We start from the raw sequence: 17585 nt of genomic DNA, 5'->3' as shown, positions 1-17585 counted from the left end.
TTTTTCTTCCAGACCTTTTTTCTATGAATACCCAAATGTACATATACATGTAGTTTGTCCCAGCACCGAATAGTGACTCCTGAATTTGTGTATAGTCGGGTTTTGGGTTAGTAATATTACTGGAAGAGGTGTGTTTGCATGGCCCTTTACATTCATTTAAGAAAATATGAATAATCTATATCAAAGAATGGGGGAATTCGTTGGAGAATTTAGGTGGTAGGAGAGCTAATGTCTACACAAGTTGCCTCTCGGTTCTGTCCCTACAAGCATCATAAACTGAATGATCTTTTGCCAGTGGTTTGAAATGTCATCTCTAGTACACATTAAGTTTCCATATCTATGAAGATTTTTAAAAATTCTCTATTCTATTAGTGCAAATCACTACTGCATGCTGAGATTTGTTCAGTTTTTTATATTTAGTAACTTCTCTCTTGTCCCCCGCCACCAACACCCTTTGCTCGCTTACCTCCACTGCTGGGTAAATATTTAAGAATGCTCCGATGTGTTGCTTATACTGTGTAAATGGGATCATTTATGAGAGATGTGAGGATCTTAATAAAGATTTCAAATCCACCTGAAATTTTTATAATGATGAAAGTAAAAGCTTTGTTCTCCTGTATGACTGTAGCCTTCCAGCCCCTCCTGCCATGTTAGACTTTCTGGAGTTCTGCTCAAATAGAAAAAAAGGTTTTCTCTAACATCCCCTATGGCCATCCCTCGAAGTTTATTCCTGCTTCTTAGTGAACACATTACATTAGAGTTGAAGAAAGTTATAAGGCAGGAAAAGAGCAGTTTCTGCTTTGACTTGCAAATATTTTTAATCCCCTAAAAATAAGCCATGAGCTGCAAATAGGCATGAATGTTCCTGTACCACATTTCCTAAATTAGTTATTTCTGAGGAGATGTAGAATACATTTTGTTTTTCTGCTCAGGGCCACCTGCTTGTGATTCAACTGATGATTTCATTCTGTATCTTAATGCCTTTCCTTATTTGTTTGGAGGCAGGCATGCTCTCTCAGAAAAGCTGGGAAGACCTGTGTTTTGGAAGTGAATTATAACTGAGGTGTATATCTTTATGGGGAAGAGCTTGAGTTTCTGCCATGTCGCTACTGGAACATGTCCCCATTCTCTTGCTCGTGTGTTTAAAATTCCTGGTTTCACATGTTGTGAGGGTAACAACCCACTCCAGTATTCTTGCCTGGAGAATCCCAGGGACGGGGGAGCCTGGTGGGCTGCCGTCTATGGGGTTGCACAAAGTCAGACATGACTGACGAGACTTAGCAGCAGCAGCAAGGGTAACTTAAATGTGCAGCCTTCACTCTCTTTGAGTAAACTGTCAAGACATCAAGGACAACTTTCTTAATTTCAGGTTGACTTGGTTTTGTTTATTGTTTTAATTGGTGGAAAGGAAGTGACAGTACCTCCCCTCACAGGGTTGTCAGGTCATTCATCCATTCACTCACTCAGTCGTCCACTGCACTGTTGCCTGTTGTAAAATACTATAAATAGTATATTTTTTGATCTAGTAGATTTTAACAATTTTAAAAACTGCATTATATAAAAATTTAATACAGGTACAAAAATGATGTATTTTTTTGTATAGATACAAAATGGATTTGTATTTATACAAAATGTACAGAAACAAAATAGGTTTAAATACAGATACAAAAATTTTTTTTTATACAGATACAAAAATGGTATATTCCCAAGGTTAAAAGATACTTAATTAATCACTAAGAAACTGTGTCATCCTACACCTCACAGAGGTGGGCCTCTCCCACCCAGTTAGCTACATTTGTGGATTAAACTAGGCTAATCTATTTTCTGTTTCATTTTATAGTGAATTGTTTTCATAATCTTCCTCTTGGGACCCAGATTCTTACAGCTGTCTTACTGACAGTTAATTGAGGATTTCATAACTTTGTCTAACTCTGAAATCAGAGTTGTAAGAAAATGTCAATGAGATAAAGGTATTCTGTAAGAATGAATTCCACGGTCAAATAAACTCGGAGAACACTGAATTAAACGAACAAACAAAAAACAGATTTTATTTGTGTATGTGTTTTAAATACCGCAAGATAGTGAGGTACTAATGCAGAAATCTAAGAAGGGTGAACATGCACCATTCCCAGGTGTATTTGACTGTGGACCTATTGACTGCCCTTGCCTTTTTCTCTGATGATGTTTCTATAAAACCTAGAGCAGAACTGGTAAATTAGCAACCTGACAATCAAATCTGGCTGGAGGATTCTGTTTCACATGGCCACACAGTGTTTTTAAAATATTTGAACCACCATTTAAAGATTGGGAGAGTTGACTAAAAATTTGTTGATTTTCAATTGCCTGTAAAGGATTAAAAGGCTTAGGAAAAGCAAGCTTACCTTCCAGCGTGGCTGCCCATGTTGTTGCTGGGCCTGGCTGCCTTATCATGCTGGTGTTGGGGGCTGCACTATGCCCCACTGAACACCTGCAGAGCCCTCCTGGGCATTGGAATCTGTGACCGTGATGGTCAAGAGCACTTCAACAGTGGCAGAGCTTAGTGTGGAAAAAGTCAACTGATGTAAGCCCATCAGCCCAGGTGGACGGCCATGGTCACGAGCGTAAGGGCAATGGGGAGACCCAGCCTGGAGGCTGGGAGAGTAGCCTGTGAATGTGTCAAGGAGCCATGTTGCTGTTCATCTCTAGGGCAGAGTCAATACATTCATTTTCCATTCGCTTTACAGTTTCCCAACTGCCGACATCCCTGCTCGCCACCTCCCATGGGGATCTTGACGGGTGTGTTGGGGAATACAAAGCTGGGGCCAAAAGCTAATAAGGTGCAAATAATTTTTAAATGTTAAAATAGATTTTCAAATGGAGTGTTTGCTAATGATCTCCCCCGAGTGTCCCCTGCATCTGAGGAGGATTACAGGAGTTTTGGCTGTCCTCCCATCCTATAGCCACCGGGAGAGAAAACCCAGCTTTTTTTTCTAAGCAAACCCATGCCTGGCCTTGCCAACCAAGGAAGAGGTTGTCTGTGAGCCTTGCCCAGAAGTTTTATAATTTAAACTCAGACAAAGAGAACAAAGACGAAATGGTTTTCTTTGATATTTTCACAGTGGGTTTCAAGTCAAGAAAATAAATGATCGAGTAAGTTCCATTTTCTTTAATCTTATTTAATACATTGCTATGCAGCCACAGCAAGCTAATAATTAAAAACCATTCTGCCTCCTCCAGAGGCTTTGATCTACAGTGACACGACTCTTGTAGTTTTGGGGTGGTTGGGTTTCTAAGCTCTCATTAATGTCCATAAAAACTGGTCAAAATCAAAAGGGCAGAGAGTAAGACAACAAACCAAGCTAGCATCTAAGAAAAGGGAGTATTTTGTCTGCAATTATGTATGTCATAATTTCCATTATTTGCTTATTTTCAGCGTGATATAGCTTGATATTTTAGGACACTACTAGAAAGCAGTTCAAATATAAACTATTTATAGTAATCTCACAGCCTCTAATCAGGATTTCTGCTTCCAGATATCTAAGAGAAGTCTTCAGGAAAAAAAAAATCCTGCAAAATAAAAATGAATATTCATCACCAAATAGGATGTATCTTTCTAGTTAGATTTTTCTTCTATTTTTATACTCTGTTGGAATTTGTGAGAATCTGGAGTTTTTCCCCATTCATCACTAATTTTGAAATTTCTGAGATTTGTAAGCAATTCAAGTACAATAGAAGCCATGTGTCTTTATTGGGAGCACAATAGTGTGAGTCTGGGAATTCTGATAATTAGATGTTGGACTTCGTGAATGGATGGCCCTCTGCTTTTCGGTCTCTTTAAACAGCTCTTCAATTGAATTCCTTAATTTCAGTTTCCCAGAGCTCTCTTTCTTGTTCTCTGAGGGTTTCTGTTTGGTTTGGTTTTAGCACTTTGTTCTGGTTTTATGGATGCAGTATTTTGTCTTTTGTCCTGTGTTGCTTTCTGTTTTCTTCAAGTTCCTTTCGGTCACTCCTATTTGGGTTGGCTTTGCTTTCTTTCTTTCATTTGGGAGTCTTTCCTCAGGTGTCTGGTGCCTGTTGACTGGACCTTCATTCTGAGCAGAAGGCACTCAGATCTGATTGGAAGTTCCTTGCCTGCAAGTGAAACTGGCCCCTGAGGACTGCACGGTTGGCGGTCAGGTGGGTTGGAGAACTTCCAAGTATGGGTTTCAGGAGGTCTTTTCTCTTTAACCAAAAGAGAAATCCCCTGCCTGGCAGCTTTTGTACCTGTTTCCCTTTATTCCAGAAACTCAGCGCATAGGGCTGCAGAGAGAAGAAGGGAACAGGAGATTCCACATCCGAGTCTGAGCTAAGGGACCGTCCTGTGCCTTGTGTGCCTGAGCAGAGAGAGCAGCACCACTCTGAGAAGAGAGAGGGTTGGGCTCCCACTGCTCTGCACTCCAACAGCCCCCATGGTTTTGGTCTTTTTCAGTCCTCCAGACCCTGAGGTAGTTGGTCTCTTACAGTTTGAAGTCTCTCGAGTGTTCAGGAAGGTGCATCTCATTGATGTGTCCTGGTGCGGAATTCCAACCAGTTCATTGTAAAGAAATCTGCTAAGTCACTTCAGTCGTGTCCGACTCTATGCGACCCCATAGACGGCAGCCCACCGGGCTCCGCCATCCCTGGGATTCTCCAGGCAAGAACACTGGAGTGGGCTGCCATTTCCTTCTCCAGTGCATGAAAGTGAAAAGTGAAAGTGGAGTCGCTCAGTCATGTCTGACTCTTAGCCACCCCATGGACTCCAACTTCCCAGGCTCCTCCATCTATGGGATTTTCCAGGCAAGAGTACTGGAGTGGGGTGCCATTGCCTTCTCTGAAAGAAATCTAGTCCTGAATATTCATTGGAAGGACTGATGCTGAAGCTGAAACTCCAATTTTTTGGCCACCTGATGTGAAGAACTGATTCATTTGAAAAGACCCTGATGCTGGGAAAAATTGAAGGCAGGAGGAGAGGGGGACAACACGATGAGATGGTTGGATGGCATCACCGACTCAATGGACATGAGTGTGAGTAAGCTCTGGGTGTTAGTGATGGACAGGGAGGCTTGGAGTGCTGCAGTCCATGGGATCGCAAAGAGTCAGACACGACTGAGTGACTGAACTGAACTGATGTAGAATTTTAGGTTGCAGTTTTCTCTACCTTCTTTGCAGTCATTAACCACTCTTCAATTTGCTTTCCGTCTCCCCAAAACATGTGGACACCTTGCATCTGCTATTACTTCTCTTACACTGTTTATCTTTATGGGTTTATGGCTTTTCCCCTTTCTATTCCTATTGTGGAGTTTTGTAAGGAACTAGAGATCCATGAAGGACTTCCCTGGTAGCTCAGATGGTAAAAAAAATCTGCCTACAATACAGGAAGCCCAGGTTTGATCCCTGGGTCAGGAAGATCCCCTGGAGAATGGAATGCAACCCATTTCAGTATTCTTGCCTAGAGAATTCCATGGAGAGAGGAGCCTGGTGGGTTACAGTTCATGAGGTCACAAAGAGTCAGACACGGCTGAGCAACTAACACACACACAAAGATAAATGAAAGTGTAAAATTCTGGATTTGACTGGACAAGTTCAAATTTAGTCGCTCAGTCGTGTCCTATTCTTTGCAAACCCATGGACTGCAGCACGCCACACTTTCCTTGTCCATCATCAGTTCCTGGAGCTTGCTCAAACTCATGTCCATCGAGTTGGTGTTGCCATCCAACCATCTCATTCTCTGTCGTCCCCCTCTCCTCCTGCCTTCAATCTTTCCCAGCATCAGGGTCTTTTCCAATGAGTCAGTTCTTCAAATCAGGTGGCCAAAGTATTGGAGCTTCAGCATCAGTCCTTCCAATAAACATTCAGGACTGATTTCCTTTAGGATTGACAGGTTTGATCTCCTTGCAGTCCAAGGGACTCTCAAGAGTCTTCTCCAACACCACAATTCAAAAGCATCAATTCTTCAGGGCTCAACTTTCTTCACAGGAAAACTCGCATCCATGCATGACTACTGGAAAAACCCTAGCTTTGACTAGATGGACCTTTGTCGGCAAAGTAATGTCTCTGCTTTTTAATATGCTGTCTAGGTTGGACATAGCTTTTCTTCCAAGGAGCAACAGTCTTTTAATTTCATGGCTGCAATCACCATCTGCAGTGATTTTTGGAGCCTAAGAAAATAAAGTCTGTCACTGTTTCCATTGTTTCCCCATCTATTTGCCATGAAGTGATGGGACCAGATGCCATGATCTTTGTTTTTTGAATGTTGAGTTTCAAGCCAGCTTTTTCACTCTCCTCTTTCACTTTCATCAAGAGGCTCTTTAGTTCTTCTTCACTTTCTGCCATAAGGGTAGTGTCATCTGCATATCTGAGGTTATTGATATTTCTCCCAGCAATCTTGATTGCAGGTTGTGCTTCATCTAGCCCAGCATTTTGCATGATATACTCTGCATATGAGTTAAATAAGCAGGGTGATAATAAACAGCCTTGATGTAGTCCTTTCTCGATTAGGAACCAGTCTGTTGTTCCATGTCCAGTTCTAACTGTTGCTTCCTGATCTGCATACAGATTTCTCAGGAGGCAGGTCAGGTGGTCTGGTATTCTCATCTCTTTAAGAATTTTCCACAGTTTATTCTGATCCACACAGTCAAAGGCTTTAGTGTAGTCAATGAAGCAGAAGTAGATGTTTTCTTGGAATTCTCTTGCTTTTTCTATGATCTAGCAGATGTTGACAATTTGATCTCTGGTTCCTCTGCCTTTTCTAAATCCAGTTTGAACATCTGGGATTTCTCAGTTCATGTACTGTTGAAGCCTCACTTGGAGAATTTTGAGCATTACTTTGCTAGCGTGTGAGATGAGTACAATTGTGTGGCAGTTTGAGCATTCTTTGGCATTGCCTTTCTTTGGGGTTGGAATGAAAACTGACCTTTTCCAGTCCTGTGGCCTGGAGTTTTCCATATTTGCTGGCATATTGAGTGCAGCACTTTCACAGCATCATTTTTTAGGATTTAAAGTAGCTCAACTGGATTCATCACCTCCACTAGCTTTGTTTGTAGTGATGCTTCCTAAGGCCCACTTGACTTCCCAGTCCAGGACGTCTGGCTCTAAGTGAGTGATCACACCATCATGGTTATCTGGGTCATTCAGACCTTTTTTGTGTAGTTCTTCTGTGTATTCTTGCTCTCTTTTCTTAATCTCTTCTGCTTCTGTAGATCCAAACCGTTTCTGCCCTTTATTGTGCCCATCTTGCATGAAATGTTCCCTTGGTATCTCTAATTTTCTTGAAGAGATCTCTAGTCTTTCCCATTCGATTATTTTCCTGTATTTCTTTGCATTGATCACTGAGGAAGGCTTTCTTCTCTCTCCTTGCTATTCTTTGGAACTCTGCTTTCAGATGGGTATATCTTTCCTTTTCTCCTTTGCCTTTAGCTTCTCTTCTTTTCATAGCTATTTGTAAGGACTCCTCAGACAACCATTTTGCATTTCTTTTTCTTGGGGATGGTCTTGATCACTGCCTCCTGTACAATGTCATGAGCCTCCATTCTTCAGGCACTCTGTCTATCAGATCGAATCCCTTGAATCTATTTGTCACTTCCCCTATGTAATCATAAGGGATTTTATTTAGGTCATACCTGAATGGTCTAGTGGTTTTCCCTACTTTCTTAAATTTAAGTCTGAAAATGGCAATAAGGAGTTCATGATCTGAGCTGCAGTCAGCTCCTGGTCTTGTTTCTGCTGACTGTGTAGAGTTTCTCCATCTTTGGCTGCAAAGAATATAATCAATCTGATTTTGGTATTGGCCATCTGGTGATGTCCATGTGTAGAGTTGTCACCTCTTGTATTGTTGGAAGAAGGTGTTTGCTATGACCAGTGCATTCTCTTGGCAAAACTGTTAGCCTTTGTCTTGCTTCATTTTGTACTCCAAGGCCAAACTTGCCTGTTATTCTAAGTATCTCTTGACTTCCTACTTTTGCATTCCAGTCCCCTACAATGAAAAGGACATCTTTTTTTTCGGTGTTAGTTCTAGAAGGTCTTGAAGGTCATCGTAGAAGTGTTCAGATTCTTTGGCATTAGTGGGGCATAGACTTGGATTACTGTGATATTGAATGGTTTGCCTTGGAAATGAACAGAGATCATTCTGTCGTTTTTGAGATTGCACCCAAATACTGTAATTCAGACTCTTTTGTTGACTATGAGAGCTACTCCTCATTTAACAGGAAGCTCCTTATTTTCTTTTGATTTTTAAAAGCAATCCATTAGTATTAGAGAATCAAGTGTGCCAGTGCAGGAGACATAAGAGAGGTAGGTTTTATCCCTGGGTCAGGAAGATCCCCTGGAGGAGGGCATGGCAACCCATTCCAGTATTCTTGCCTGGAGAATCCCATGGACAGAGGACCCTGGCAGGCTACAGCCCATAGGGTCACAAAGAGTCAGACACAACTGAAGTGACTTAGCATGCATGCACGGATGGCAGTTTCCCTATATAACCAAAAATAAAGCAAAATTTTTGTATACCAATTGTATAAGATGGCAACACATTACATATTTTTCTTTTTTTTTTAAATTATTTCTCTTTGGCTGCACTGGGTCTTTGCTTCGAGGAGGATTTCTCTAGTTGCAGCGCATGGGCTTCTCATTGCAGTGGCTTCTCTTGTTGCCAGGGGCTCTCGGGCAGCAGACTTCAGTAGTTGCGCTTCCCAGCCTCTGGAGCACAGATTAGTAGTTGTGGCACAAGAGCTTACGTGCCCACGGCATGCGGAATCTTCCTGGACCAGGAATTAAACCCGTGTCTCCTGTGTTGGCAGGCGGATTCTTAACCACTGGACCACGAGGGAAGTCCTAATTTTCTTTTGTAAAGGTAAATACATGCACATGAAAAAAATAAGTCAACCACATAACAGAGTAGTGAAAAGCACACACCTTTTTCTCATTCTAGTTCCCAGTCCAACAACTTCCCTCCCCAGGCGCAACAGCTATTGCTAGTTTCTCAGGTATACCCTCCTGTTTCTCATTTTTTTAAAAAATATTTTTTTATTTATTTGCTGCTCTGGGTCTTTGTTGCTGCAGGTGGGATCTTTAATTGTAGCACGGAGGGTCTAGTTCCCTGACCAGGGATCAAACCTGGGCCCCCTGCCTTGGGAGCAAGGAGTCTTATCCACTCAAGTCCCCTTATACTTCTGATATCACATTATGAGAGGTTAAAGCGTCTGCCCGCGATGTGGGAGACCTGGGTTCAATCCCTGGGTCGGGAAGATCCCCTGGAGAAGGAAATGGCAACCCACTCCAGTACTTTTGCCTGGAGAATCCCATGGACGGAGGAGCCTGGTAGGCTACAGTCCACAGGGTCGCAAAGAGTCGGACACGACTGAGCGACTTCGCTTTCACTTTCATACTCTGCTGACCTCTTAACAATATTTCTTGGATATCATAGCTCATTCTTTTTTTTACAAAAGCACAGTAATCCATTATTTTTGTATATGTATGTATTGTATCTTATTCAACTGATCCTTTCAGATGGGCATTTACACAATGTCTTTACTATTTACTATACTGTATATAATTACTATAAAACAATGCAGCAGTGAATATGTTCCTTTATATTCAAAATATGTATGTCTTTGTGAATGTGTGTATAGGATAAATTCTAGAAGTAAAATAGCTGAGGCAAAGATTACATACCCTTGTACTTTAATAGCTATAGCCAAATTGTCCTCCAAGGAATTGTACCAGTTTATATCCTCAGTAGCAATGAATGCAAGCTCCTGTTTCACTCTCTAACCAGTGCATTATAATCTTTTTAGTAGTTTCTAAATATAATTTGTACAAAATCTAATTTCAGGGACTTCCTTGGTGATCCAGTGGTTAAGACCCTGCCCTTCCACTGCAGGGGACATGGGTTCAATCTCTGTCTGGGAACTAAGATCCTGCGTGCCATGCAGCATGGCAAAAAAAAACCCGCATAATTTCAGCATAGTTTTTATGTCTATTTCTTTGGTTGTGAGATTGGGCATCTCTTTGTTATAAAGCCATTTGTATTTTCTGTGAAATGTCTGCTCAGGCTCTCTGTCACTTTCTTTTGGAATATTGTTTTCTTTCTTATTAATTTGTAAAAAATAGTTTCTTATTTAGAATATTAACTCTTTGTCTTTCATATGCATTGGAAAATTTTCTCTACCATTTATCATTCAATTTGTTTTGTTTGTTTACGATACACTTTTAGCAAATGGAAAGTTATAGTTTTTAAAAATTATTTTATTGAAGTATAGTTGATTTACAATGTTGTGTTAACAGAAAGTTATAATTTTATTTAGTCAGACATTATTTTATTTTATGGTCTTCTCTGAGATCTTTAAAAAGTTTCTGATTTTTTTCTAGTATTTTATGGTTTCATGTATTTTGCATTTATTTGGTGATCTATTTTGGAATTTATTTGAGAGTAGGTGCAAGATAGGGGTTCAGTTTTTTCTAGTTGGCTTGCTAGCTCTCCCAACAAGTTGAGATTCATACTCAATACAATCTCGCAGTACCATTTGCAAAACTGTAACAACTTTATTATCTGATCTAAACAGATAAAGTCTCTGGACTTTAAGACAAGACAGTTGATTCAAGCCCACTGTGTGGATATAGGGGATGTAATCCAAAATAGAGCCTGACTACACTTGGCATTTTTGTCAGATTCCCTCCTCCCTCTACGCTGAATTAGGAGGGCAGAAGGGAGAAATTCCTGGGGGCACCTGAAGTCAGTCAGGGTAGCAAGTCTAAAACTCCATCGTAAATCCCAGGCCAAAATGAAGCTCAAGATATAGATCCCAAATCGAGAGAGTTGGGGAACCAGGAAAGCAGAGAAGCCCTGGCCAAGGAGTGCCCCAGGGAGTCGGAGAGCAATCCCAGGAGGTGCGAGGCCTGGGTGCTTGGGGAGACTTGATCCTCTGAACGGGGCAAGGAGGAGGAAGATTTTTAATTTTATTTTTTTCTCTTTTTTTAAAAAAATTTTTAATTGCAGGCTAATTACTTTATAATATTGTGGTGGTTTTTGCCATACTTTCACATGAATCAGCCATGGGTGTACATGTGTTCCCTGTCCTGACCCTCCCTCCCACCTCCCTCCCCATCCCATCTCTCAGGGTCATCCCAGTGTACCAGCCCTGAGCACCCTGTCTCGTGTATCGAACCTGGACTGGCAATCTATTTCACATATGATAATATACATGTTTCAATGCTGTTCTCTCAAATCATCCTACCCTCGCCTTCTCCCACAGAGTCCAAAAGTCTGTTTTTTACTTCTGTGTCTCTTTTGCTGTCTTGCATATAGGGTCATCATTACCATCTTTCTAAATTCCATATATATGCGTTCATATACTATATTGGTGTTTTTCTTTCTGACTTACTTTGCTCTATATAATAGGCTCCAGTTTCATCCACCTCATTAGAACTGATTCAAATGTATTCTTTTTAATAGCTAAGCAATATTCCATTGTGTATATGTACCACAGCTTTCTTATCCATTCGTCTGCTGCTGGACATCTAGGTTGCTTCCATGTCCTAGCTATTATAAACAGTGCTGTGATGAACATTGGGGTACACGTGTCTCTTTCAATTCTGGTTTCCTTGGTGTGTATGCCCAGCACTGGGATTGCTGGGTCGTATGGAAGTTCTATTTCCAGCTTTTTAAGAAGAGATAAGAAAGCCTTCTTCAGCCATCAATGCAAAGAAATAGAGGAAAACAACAGAATGGGAAAGACTACAGATCTCTTCAAGAAAATTAGAGATACCAAAGAACATTTCATGCAAAGATGGGCTCGATAAAGGACAGAAATGGTATGGACCTAACAGAAGCAGAAGATACTAAGAAGAGGTAGCAAGAATACACAGAAGAACTATACAAAAAAGATCTTCATGACCCAGATAATCATGATGACGTGATCACTAATCTAGAGCCAGACATCTTGGAAAGTGAAGTCAAGTGGGCCTTAGAAAGCATCACTATGAACAAAGCTAGTGGAGGTGATGGCATTCCAGTTGAGCTGTTTCAAATCCTGAAAGATGATGCTGTGAAAGTGCTACACTCATTATGCCAACAAATTTGGGAAACTCAGCAGTGGCCACAGGACTGGAAAAGGTCAGTTTTCATTCCAATCCCAAAGAAAGGCAATGCCAAAGAATGCTCATACTACTGCACGATTGCACTCATCTCACATGCTAGTAAAGAAATGCTCAAAATTCTCCAAGCCCGGCTTCAGCAATATGTGAACCATGAACACCCTGATGTTCAAGCTGGTTTTAGAAAAGGCAAAGGAACCAGAGATCAAATTGCCAACATCTGCTGGATCATGGAAAAAGCAAGAGAGTTCCAGAAAAACATCTATTTCTGCTTGATTGGCTATGCCAAAGCCTTTGACTGTGTGGATCACAATAAACTGTGGAAACTTCTGAAAGAGATGGGAATACCAGACCACCTGACCTGCCTCTTGAGAAATCTGTATGCAGGTCAGGAAGCAACAGTTCGAACTTGGCATGGAACAACAGACTGGTTCCAAATAGGAAAAGGAGTACATCAAGGCTGTATATTGTCACCCTGCTTATTTAACTTCTATGCAGAGTACATCATGAGAAACGCTGGGCTGGAAGAAGCACAAGCTGGAATCAAGATTGCCGGGAGAAATGCAGATATGCAGATGACACCACCCTTATGGCAGAAAGTGAAGAGGAGCTAAAAAGCCTCTTGATGAAAGTGAAAGAGGAGAGTGAAAAAGTTGGCTTAAAGCTCAACATTCAGAAAACAAGGATCATGGCATCCGGTCCCATCACTTCATGGGAAATAGATGGGAAAACAGTGGAAACTGTGTCAGACTTTATTTTTCTGGGCTCCAAAATCACTGCAGATGGTGACTGCAGCCATGAAATTAAAAGACGCTTACTCCTTGGAAGAAAAGTTATGACCAACCTAGATAGCATATTCAAAAGCAGAGACATTACTTTGCCGACTAAGGTCCGTCTAGTCAAGGCTATGGTTTTTCCTGTGGTCATGTATGGATGAGAGAGTTGTACTGTGAAGAAGGCTGAGCGCCGAAGCATTGATGGTTTTGAACTGTGGTGTTGGAGAAGACTCTTGAGAGTCCCTTGGACTGCAAGGAGATCCAACCAATCCATTCTGAAGGAGATCAACCCTGGGATTTCCTTGGAAGGAATGATGCTAAAGCTGAAGCTCCAGTACTTTGGCCACCTCATGAGAAGAGTTGACTCGTTGGAAAAGACTCTGATGCTGGGAGAGATTGGGGGCAGGAGGAGAAGGGGACGACCCAGGATGAGATGGCTGGATGGCATCACGAACTCGATGGACGTGAGTCTGAGTGAACTCTGGGAGTTGGTGATGGACAGGGAGGCCTGACATGCTGCAGTTCATGGGGTCGCAAAGAGTCAGACACGACTGAGCGACTGAACTGAACTGAATCAGACTCTTGGGGCTTCCCAGGTGGCGATAGTGGTAAAGAACCCTCCTGCCGATGCAGAACACATAAGAGATTCGGGTTCAATCCCTGAGTGGAAAGATCTGCTGGAGGAGGGCATGGCACCCCACTCCAGTATTCTTGCCTGGAGAATCCCAGGGACAGATGAGTTGGGCGGACTACGGTTCAGGGGGTCACAAAGAGTCAGACATGACTGAAGTGACTCAGCATACACGCAACCAGACTCTAGCCTAGAGATGTGTGTGGTTATTGATACCTGGCCTCTTTATCCTTTGTCCAGCCTCTCCTCCCCCATGTAGGAACAGGCACAGTGCTGGCAGCAACCTCCTCTTTCCTGTCCTTGTTTCTGTTTATTCAGCAACCCCATACTTAAACACAATAGCAATGTAAACCATTCTGTACCTAATTGTAATAATTAGATTATCATCAAACAGAATTGGGAATTCCCGTTTCCAAGGCAGTTTCTCATGCTTTTGCTCAGGTTTTTGTTCAGAAGGCTTAAGTCCAAAAATCAAATTCAACACACGTTTAGTGAACACTTTCTTTATATAGGACATCATGCTCCATGCTGAGAGAGACAGAAGATACACAGGACAGAAGATAAGCAGGATACACAGGGGAATTAAACCCCATTCCGACCTTCAGGGAAAGGAGACCTGTTGGAAACTGTACAAAGTGCTGTGGGGATCCAGAGAGGAAGCAATTGTTTCTTGCTGGAGGCTACATAAAGGAAAGCATGAAGATACCCAAGCTGGGCAATATTGCTTATCATCGAGGATGCCATAAACAATTGCCCTCCAGTGACATTACCCTGTTTCTGAACCTTCAAAATAAGCTGCTGGGCCTGGAGACTCACAGCTGATAGAAATACCTAGAAAATAAGCCTTGGAGAAAAATTGACCTGCGTTATAGACTACATTCAGAAAACTAAGATCATGGCATCTGGTCCCATCACTTCGTGGGAAATAGATAGGGGAAACAGTGGAAACAGTGTCAGACTTTATTTTGGGGGGCTCCAAAATCACTGCAGATGGTGACTACAGCCATGAAATTAAAAGATGCTTACCCCTTGGAAGGAAAGTTATGACCAACCTAGATAGCATATTCAAAAGCAGAGGCATTACTTTGCCAACAAAGGTCCATCTAGTCAAGACTATGGTTTTTCCAATGGTCATGTATAGATGTGAAAGTTGGACGGTGAAGAAAGCTGAGCGCCAAAGAATTGATGCTTTTGAACTGTGGTGCGGCCGAAGACTCTTGAGAGTCCCTTGGACTGCAAGGAGATCCAACCAGTCCATTCTAAAGGAGATCAGTCCTGGGTGTTCTTTGGAAGGAATGATGCTAAAGCTGAAAGTCCAGTACTTTGGCCACCTCATGTGAAGAGTTGACTCATCGGAAAAGACTCTGATGCCTGGAAGGATTGGGGGCAGGAGGAGAAGGGGACAACCCAGCATGAGATGGCTGGATGGCATCACGGACTCGATGGACATGAGTCTGAGTGAACTCCGGGAGTTGGTGATGGACAGGGAGGCCTGGCATGCTGCAATTCATGGGATTGCAAAGAGTCGGACATGACTGAGCGACTGAACTGAACTGAACTGATAGAATACCTGTCTTCCAGGATGGTCCAGTGGTAAAGAACCTGCCTGCCAATGCAGGAGGCACAAGAGACTCAGGCCCCATCCCTGAGCCAGGAAGATCCCCTGGAGCAGGAAATGGCAACTTACTCCAGTATTCTTGCCTAGAGAATTCCGTGGACAGAGGAGCCTGGTGGGCCACAGTCCGTGGGATTGCAAAGAGACACAATTGAGCGACTAAGCATGAACATGCATGCAGAAAGAATACTACAGGAAGAAAGAGCAGGAGCAGCCCCTATAGGAGAAGTCCTGTGAGAGCAAACAGGATAAAGGAAACCTTTGTTGTTGTTATTCAGTTGCTAAGTCATGTCTGACTCTTTGCGACCTCATGGACTGCAGCATGCCAGCCTTCCCTGTCCTTCACTGTCTCCTGGAGTTTCCTCAAACTCATGTCCATTGAGTTGGTGATGCTATCCAACTATCGCATCCTCTGTTGCCTGCTTCTCCTCCTGCCCTTAAACTTTCCCAGCATCAGGGTCTTTTCTAGTGAGTTGACTCTTCGCATCAGGAAATACACTGTTGTTTGAATCAATGTAAGAACTTTTGAAAACTAATATTAATAGGAAACCTTTATCATCATGACTATCGTATAGTTTTAAAAGTCTCGCTTTAAAGCAAGCCAAGTCAACTTGCTTATTTCCCTAAACATCAATAAAAAGAAAAATTGTTATGCTAGAAACAAAAATAGAGATGTCATTTTGCTAGAAATATTACAGCCTATGAGGGATTTTCTGAAATGCTGACAGGTGTGTTTGTGTGCATGTACATTTTCTTCTGACTAAATCGTGTGTGATCAAGCTTTTACTATGATATGAGTCAGAACCAAATGTGTAGATGTTTTTCGATTGTTGCTTCCCCAGCAGTTCTGCATTCATTATCAATGCTGTCCAGTGTGTTAACATGGGCTAATGTATCTTCTTATTCTCTGTTCTTAGGATGAATCAGTACCTACCAAATTTTTGAGACTGCTCACGGCTTACAGGCAAGCTCGTCTAAATTAAGGCCGGCTAAGGTGGCATTGCAGGGATTTAATCCTCCTCTAGCTGCCCGTGTGACCGGAAGGCTGATTTGCAAGTTTCTTCTTTCCTGGGGTCTGGATTGTCAGGTCTCCGGGGACCTGCGACTTGACAGCAAAAGTGCAAAATGAAGAGGATCAGAGATAAGCACCAGCAGTGGGGAACTGGGGGCCTCCTGGGGGCTTTTACACACCAGGGCAGAAGATTTTCTGACCATCAAAGGAAATAGCAAACTGGAGCCTTTGTTTCGGGACAGAGCCACCTACCACAGAGCATCAGCACAGCCGGCCAGAAAGTTCTTGGAGCCTGATTAAGGCTAGGGTACCTGGATGCATGCCTGATGGTCCAGTTAGAGCAGGGAAGTTCACTGTGAAGGAGAGTGTGAGATGTCTCGAGTGAGGTGGGCAGCTTTGGGCTTGGCTGGGTAGGCAGTGCTGGGGTTGGTCTCTGCCTTCAGCTGACTGAAGCCTAGAAAGGGGTCTGCGCATCCAGGAGTCTTTGCCCAGCTCTCAAGGACACAGGGCCCTTACAGCCTTTAAGTCCCATCTCTCATCCCCCTTGGGCCCCTTCCGCTCCTCCCCATCCTCCCCTGCTCGCTGCCTCTGCTGAGATGGAGAGGTGAACCTACTGTGGACGATGACTGCTGTGTATGTGAATGGAGGTGGCCTGGTGAACCCCCACTGTGCCAGGTGGGGTCGGCGGGAGAGTGAGGAGAGTGGCTGTCAGACGGAGTGCGCCAAGGAGGACGAGGAGGGAGAGCCTCGCCAGCTGACACCCTTTGAGAAGCTGACCCAGGACATGTCCCAGGATGAGAAGGTGGTGAGGGAGATCACTCTGGGCAAGCGGATCGGCTTCTATCGCATCCGAGGGGAGATCGGAAGTGGGAACTTCTCCCAAGTCAAGCTGGGGATTCACTCCCTAACCAAAGGTAGGAACTGACCTCTGCGGGTGATGTCCAGGGTGTGGGGACCTGGTTTGGGGGGCAGGTTAGGAGTCTGGGGCCAGGGAAGCCGGTGAGGCAACATCACTGAGTCCCTGCTAAGGGCAAGCATTAGGGCAGCTGCTGTCTATCGTTATCGAAGTTCATTTTCACAGTGATGGTGTGAGCTCAGTGTTTTTATTTTCACTTTATAGATAAGGAAACTAAGATCCAAAGAAGTCCAGTGTGGCTTCAGCAGTTTCATCTTAGGTGATTTTGACTCCAAAAACTTCTGCTATACCGTGCAGGTGAACTCAAACACTGAGGGTGTTCTCTCCAGTTATGCCTTGGAGAAGCCGAGTGGAGTGTGGCTTGGTTCCAAGGCCACTCACGTTGCAAGTTCTTATTTGTAACTTCTGTCTATATTTGTGTGTCAATACCAATGGCACAGGGACCCTCCCGGATGGTCAGTGGATAGCGGGTCCAGTCTCTCCTCCTTACCTGAGGCTGCTGCTTCTGTGAGGTTTGGGGAAAAGGGACTTGATCTCAGGATCTTCTCTGC

The 17585-nt window shown here is 43.1% G+C and overlaps 1 protein-coding gene across 1 annotated transcript in view; it reads left to right on the top strand.

Annotated features, from left to right (window-relative positions):
* NIM1K (NIM1 serine/threonine protein kinase) overlaps positions 1–17585 on the top strand; it is a 76392-nt gene that overhangs the window by 33882 nt on the left and 24925 nt on the right. Inside the window, exon 2 of the mRNA XM_018065764.1 lies at positions 16024–17032. Coding sequence (XP_017921253.1) covers positions 16741–17032 — 292 coding nt within the window. The 5' untranslated portion in view covers positions 16024–16740. The remainder of the gene's footprint in view (positions 1–16023; positions 17033–17585) is intronic.

Source organism: Capra hircus, chromosome 20 (genome assembly GCF_001704415.2).
Source record: "Capra hircus breed San Clemente chromosome 20, ASM170441v1, whole genome shotgun sequence".
NCBI lineage: Eukaryota > Metazoa > Chordata > Mammalia > Artiodactyla > Bovidae > Capra > Capra hircus.
Note: the sequence above shows the minus strand (reverse complement) of the source record. Positions and strands in the feature narration are given on the sequence as shown.